The sequence below is a fragment of the Mus caroli genome, chromosome 10 (assembly GCF_900094665.2).
Source record: "Mus caroli chromosome 10, CAROLI_EIJ_v1.1, whole genome shotgun sequence".
Taxonomy (NCBI): domain Eukaryota; kingdom Metazoa; phylum Chordata; class Mammalia; order Rodentia; family Muridae; genus Mus; species Mus caroli.
Genome location: NC_034579.1, coordinates 75229124 through 75235488, shown reverse-complemented (window position 1 = coordinate 75235488; position 6365 = coordinate 75229124). Strand labels below are relative to the sequence as shown.

General features: G+C 53.8%; 2 protein-coding genes across 5 annotated transcripts in view; one reads left to right on the top strand and one right to left on the bottom strand.

Annotated features, from left to right (window-relative positions):
* The window catches only part of Zfr2 (zinc finger RNA binding protein 2), a 19519-nt gene extending 17779 nt beyond the window's left edge, over positions 1-1740 (bottom strand). For 2 of the 4 annotated variants that reach the window (XM_021173552.2, XM_029482490.1), the window contains exons 1-2: positions 1667-1737; positions 1135-1285 (exon numbers count right to left, since the gene is read on the bottom strand). In XM_021173552.2, coding sequence (XP_021029211.1) covers positions 1135-1154 — 20 coding nt within the window. In that variant the 5' untranslated portion in view covers positions 1155-1285; positions 1667-1737. Of the gene's footprint in view, positions 1-1134; positions 1286-1666 lie in introns of all 4 variants that reach the window. The other 2 variants (XM_021173551.2, XM_021173553.2) reach the window with 2 other exon arrangements.
* Atcay (ATCAY kinesin light chain interacting caytaxin) overlaps positions 418-6365 on the top strand; it is a 29982-nt gene continuing 24034 nt past the window's right edge. The window contains exons 1-2 of the mRNA XM_021173555.2: positions 418-450; positions 4500-4662. The gene's annotated coding sequence lies outside the window, so the exon portion shown is untranslated. The remainder of the gene's footprint in view (positions 451-4499; positions 4663-6365) is intronic.

Here is a 6365-nt window from a genome sequence, read left to right as displayed (position 1 = left end):
AAAAAAAAAAACCAAAAAAAAACAAAAAAAAAGAAATTTGTAGTATGTTTTGTATTGTGATGTTCACTGACAAGCGATCTTGAGGACTAAAGTCACTGCTAAATCGTCGTACTGCTGTGTCAATTTGACAAAGGTCAGTTGTGCTGAACTTTGATCAACTTGACACAAGCTAAAGTCATCTGAGAGGAGGGAACCCATTGAGAAAATGCCTCCATGAGATCAGGCTGTAGGCAAGCCTGTAGGGTGGTTTCTTAATTAGTGACCAATGGGGGAGGGCCCAGCCCACTATGTGTGGCACCATCCCTGGGCTCTGGTCCTGGGTTCTTTAGGACAGCAGGCTGAGCAAGCCATGGGGAGCAAGCCAGTCAGCAGCGCCCTCCATGGCCTCTGCATCAGCTCTGCCTCTAGGTTCCTGCCCTGTGTGAGCTCCTGTCATGGTGATCTGGAAACGTGAGTCACGCAAATCCTTTCCTCCCGGCTTGCTGTTGACTAGAGCCTTTTCTCTTCTTCTCTTCTTTTCTTTTCCTTTCTTTTCATCATTTGTATATTTATGTGTGTTGTGCTACGGCAGTGGACTTGCCTGACTTACAGACCTGGAACTCTTGTCCCCACAGTGACCCTCTCACCAGCTCTTGGCCCGGGTGTATTATCATTGCAACTGTAACCCTAACCAAGCCACCGAGTGAAGAGAACACGCGTCCCCAGCCGTCAGCCCCCAACTCCTCACACACAGCCAAGCTCCTTCTCCCCACTTGGCACTGACATTATTCATGTGGCCTTTTATTTAGAGACAAGGTCTCCTTTAGTTCCTCAGCCTGGCCTCATACTCACTGTAGCTCAGGCTAGCCCTGAACTTAGACACACACACACACACACACACACACACACAGCCTAAGCTTCTCTCTTCAAAGACTGGATTGGAAGCCTGTGCCACTTGCCTGTGCTTTACTGACTTCCAAAGACCAGAGGCTCACTTCACCCTGCCTAGCTTAGCCCCCCATCCATTAGACACAGAACCCCAGATCCCATCCTCGTCTGGAGAGCCCCCCATCCATCAGGGACTAGAACCCAAATTCATCCCTGTCTAGAGGGTAACCCATCTGTCAGACACCAGAACCCCCAATCCATACTCACCTGGAGGGTCCCCCATTCATCAGGGATTAGAACCCCCAATTCAGGCCCATCTGGAGGGTCCCCCATCCACTAGACATCAGAACCCCAGACTCCATCCCCGTCTCGAGGGTCCTCCATCCATCAGGAACCAGAACTCTGACTCCATCCCTGCCTGGAGGATTCCCCCATACATCAGACACCAAAAACTCCAATTCTATCCATCAGGGGCCAGAACACCCCACCCTATTCCCGCTTGGAAGGTTCCCCAAGGTCTCAGGTCCTCTCTGAGGTCAGTCCCCTCCCCCAACTCTGTCCTCCATCCTCGGTCCCCACCCTCCCCAGCCAGGTCGGTCCCTCCTAGGCTGGCCCTATCCCCACGGGGTCCCCGCCCGGGGTCCCCGCCCCCACCCTGCCTGTCACTCCCCGGACTCCCCGCCCCGCCCTCCCGCGGACCCCAGGGGCCGTCGCCCCGCCTCGGGCCCGCCCCGCTCCCCGTGACTCACGACCGAGTCCCGCGGGGTTGGGGCGCCTCGCCGCCCACAGGGCTCGTTACCTGGACGACGGGTTGGTGCCCTGCGCGAGGCCGGAAGAGCTGCTAGCCGCCATGTCCACGTCCTCCCGGAGCCCACGGGAGTGACGTCAGGGCCCTGCCCCCGACGCACCGCCCCGTACTCGTTCAAGCCCCGCCCCTGCTCGAACCTGCCATTCCTAGCCCCAGAGAGCCTCAGCCTGACTCCGCCCACTGGTCAAGCCCCGCCCCCTTCGGAGGACGCCTAACTCAGGTGCCTCTATGATGATGAAAGGACATCTTAGTGAAGTCGGTTCTACACCCGACCTGCCATCCGCCAAGTGGAGTCCCAGGGATCAAGGATCGAACTCCAGTAGTTGGGCTTAGCGGCAAGCCCTATCACCTGCTGATGTACACTGCCACCCTCCTCATCTCTTCTGGGACGCAAGGCAGAGAGCTGACTGATTCTTGGACAGAAAGCTTGAGAATTCCAAGGCTGAGAGAGTGGGTGGGTGGCACGTGACCATCCTTGACCTGAGCAAGTGTGGCCTCCAAGGCTTACGGCTCTAGGTGTGTAGCCCACGTCTTTCTAGAAGGCAGGGGGACTGTGGCAGTTTCTCTTGAGTTACATATGATCTTTTCCCCTATTATTTATTGCAAGCCCTGTGCCCTTGACTTTTGCTCCTGGGAGTCCAACTTCTGACGTGTTCTAGAAGGGTGCAAACTGATTTATCAGTGCTAAAGGAAACACACAAAATGGAGTAATAGCCCAGAAAATGGAAGGAAACCCAGACACCTATTCCAACATGGATGGATGGCCCTTGAGGACAGCATGTCAGCATGAGTCAGACACAAAAGGACACTCAGACCAGGATCTCACTTCCAGGAGGTTCCTGGAGTCCTCAGACTGACAGACACAGGAAGTAAGATATAAGAAGTAGGGAGGTGGGCTGGTGAGATGGCTCAGTGGGTAAGAGTACCCGACTGCTCTTCCAAACGTCCGGAGTTCAAATCCCAGCAACCACATGGTGGCTCACAACCATCCGTAACGAGATCTGACGCCCTCTTCTGGTGTGTCTGAAGACAGCTACAGTGTATTTACATATAATAAATAAATAAATCTTTAAAAAAAAAAGAAGTAGGGAGGTGATGGGCATAGTGTGGGTAGATGGAAGGTTCTGAAAGTGGGTGGGAGTTACGGCCGCACCGACAGGTGAATGAGCCTCGTGCTCAGTGAGACAGTGGGCACGCATTTCCATGGTGGGAAATGCCTAGGACAAACCTGTAGTCAGGAAGAGAGAGTCTATGTGACCTACACTCACATGTACACTCATACGAATGTAGGAGATCCGAGAGTACTGACAGCACAGGCAAAGGCCCTGTGGCAGGAAGGAACTTGATGTGCTCACAGGATGTGCAGAAAGAACCTTGGAGATCCACTACTATGTGGGGTCTTTATTAGTCACCAGGAAAAATAAGAAACTGAATGGAGTGGGGGTTAAACCCCAAACATTTATTCTCTCACACTTTCAGGGACCAAAGTCTGGGTGATTAGTTCATTATGGACACTGGGGACATCCTTCTCTGCTCTCTTTTACTTCTGGTAACGTCTGGAAATCAACCGCAGTTCTCAGCTGCTAAATCAAATCGCCAGCTTAGTCTCCATTTTCCCCAGGACCCTTGCTTGCCATGCTAGACAGAGCTCGACCCCTGACCACGCCCTCAGACCTTCACTGGGTGAATTCTACGCAGGACGTTACCTCTGACCACGCCCCCACCCCTCTTTAAATGTTTGTGTGTGTGTGTGTGTGTGTGTGTGTGTGTGTGTGTGTGTGTGCATGTGTGTGCATGTGTCAGTGCATGTGTCAGTGCACATGCAGAGGGCAGACGTTGACATCAATGGCCCTCCGATTGCTTTTCAGTTAGCCCCAGCCCCCTCCCGCGCCTGCTTCGGGCTGAAACTGCCAGTGCACACTAGCTTCTCTGCCCACCCCCCTCCTCCCTGACATCTCCACGCACACCTGCTGAACCATCCCGCATGACCCCACTTCTCACTTCTGAGATGGGGGCTCACCAAGTTGCCCAGGCTGACCTTGGTCCACCCTGGCTTTGAACTTGCAACCCCCCGCTCCCCCTCCCGCCCCCCGTCTCAGCGCTTCCAGTACTTGAGACCAGGATACAAACTGTCTTTCCATCCAACTGCAGATGCTGAGCTGCGTGCGAGCTGTCCATTTTTCCATCAGCTTCTAGAATTCCTCTGGGCAACTGCAGGGGGCGCTGTTCCCACGGTAGCGCAGACCCAATACATCTAAAACAATCAGCCAGGTTCGCTGCATCCCAACATCCAGCCTTGTCCTGGGTGAATGAGGGACCCTTTGACTCACCCTGAAAGGGGGGTCTGGAAGCCTCCATTTCTCTGCCCTCAAAGATGGTTTCAAGGGCGTCTCTTCCCCCGTACCAAAGAATCCTGCAGGCTCCCCGCCCCCATCCCGTAAGAGCCAGGCCACGGCTGCTTGTCTGTTTATTTATTTTCTCTTATGGTTTTGCATAAGTAAGATGTAAGATGCACCATCTCAGAGACTTTTTTTTTTTTTTTTTTTTTTTTGCACCTGCTCTGGGCATGGCTGGGAGAAATGCTTTCGCCTCAGCCAATGGGGAGAGGAGGATGCAGACAGGGATGCTAGAACTGTCTATCAGGCCTGGGCCCGCCCCCTGCACACAAAAGCAGCTTCCTCCACTATCTGAGGGAAGACAGAGCCTCAGCCATCAGAAAGGGAATAGCCAGAGCCGCGGCAGGCCTGGGCTGCGATGGCAGGGGAAACAGTGACTCAAAGGGGACAGGGGTGCTGCTACTAACCCACGGCGCCGCCTTCTACAGTTGGGCTGGACAGGTGTGCAGTGACCACGTCGCCCTGGGTGACCTTCCTCGGATGTGGACTTGGCCCTGAGCATCCTTCCACCAGGCCCCTCGCCTGGGTACCATCGAGAAATGCCCGCCTTTGTGTCTAAGTGACAGCGCAGAGGCAGCCTCCGCTACCGAGGTGAGTGGGCCTTTTGCAAACTGGAAATTTAAATTGTCATTTGCCCCTTGCTTCTAGCCCAGCTATGGAAAGGTTTACTGGGAAAATGCTGGCGGCACCCCAGCGCGGATGCTGCGCCAACCAGGAGGGTCGGGGGTGGGGTGAGGGGAATGCAGAACCCAAGGATTAGAGCCCCAGTTCTCGGTGGAGCATCCTGGGGGCGGTAAACCTCCCATCCGGTGTCAGTGTTTTCTATTTATAACCCTGACTGCGGGCTCGGAGAAATCAGCATTGCATATACATTAAAAAGGGTGGGTATTTTAGCAGCGCGGCCACCGGCATGGACCTACACTGTTTATCCTGGATTTTGGGGGGTTCCTGGTCTCTCGCTGTCACTTGGCATTCATGGACACCCACCACACCCAGGACTTGGAAGTGTGTAGATAAGGGGGTCCTTTCCTGGTCACGGGGGCTCATGGGGTACCCGTGTCACCTCCCTGCACAGACACAATAGATTTGGCTCAATGCTTGGGGATGCTGGCTGCTCACCCCATGTTGGGGACACACTGGGGGACAGATTTTTTTTCTCCTCTGCTGTGTCTCGGTCTTTTTCATGAATGGGTGATGACATTCAAGTGGGCCCCGCCTCCTCTGGGCTCCCAGGCGCATCTCAGCTGATGGCCATCATCTACTGGCTGCTGGAGACACACCCCAGCCACCAGCCCTATACCACACTGATCGCTGGGCAGGGCAGTGGCCCTTGTCATCAGATTAGGGAACTGAGTAGGGGTGACATGGTGGTAAACCCTAACATCCCGGGTCTGGACCCTGGAATTCTGTTGTAAACATGGAAATAAGAAGAAAAACATGATGTAACAGACATGATGGTGCTGTTGGTGCCAGGGTTTGGTTTGGGGACATCCCTAGTTGTGTGTGTGTGGGGGGGTGCCCTCCCAACACTGGCTTCCAACATGAAGTGCTTCCATCTGACAGTCTGAGGGATCTCCATGGCACCAGAGCACCATGCTGCCCCGATACCTTGCCGTTGAGGGAGGAAGAAGAACCAGCCCAGTTGTAACTACCGTTCACAAACCAGACAGAGCTGCAAATAGCCAAAGAAGTACCAACACCCCACACACTGACAAGATAGATAACTAATTGTAAAAGTGACCAAACTGGCAATGGTGGTGTACACCTTTAATCCTGGCACTTGGGCTGAGGTGGGACCACATAGTGAGATTCAGGAGAACTAGGGCTACACACACACACACACACACACACACACACACCTACAAAAATAATCACAGCTGGGGCTGGAGGGGAGGTGGCTCAGTAGTTAGAGCACTGGCTGCTCTTGCAGAAGACCTGGGTTCAATTCCCAGCACCCACATGGCAGCTCATAACCACCTGTAACTCCAGCTCCAGAAGATCCAACCCCTTCTCTTTTGTCCTCCAAGGGTACAAAGCATGCACAGAGTGCACAGACATCTGTACAGGCAAAACACATACATGCAACATAAGTCTGAGACAAAAAAAAAAAAAAAAGGAATCCCACCCCTAGGGAAGCAGAAACTGGAGGGTCCCAGGACTCAGGTGCAGAGAGCCTCTGCCTCAAAAATGTATGGCAGAAGCCGGGCGTGGTGGCGCACGCCTTTAATCCCAGCACTCGGGAGGCAGAGGCAGGCGGATTTCTGAGTTCGAGGCCAGCCTGGTCTACAAAGTGA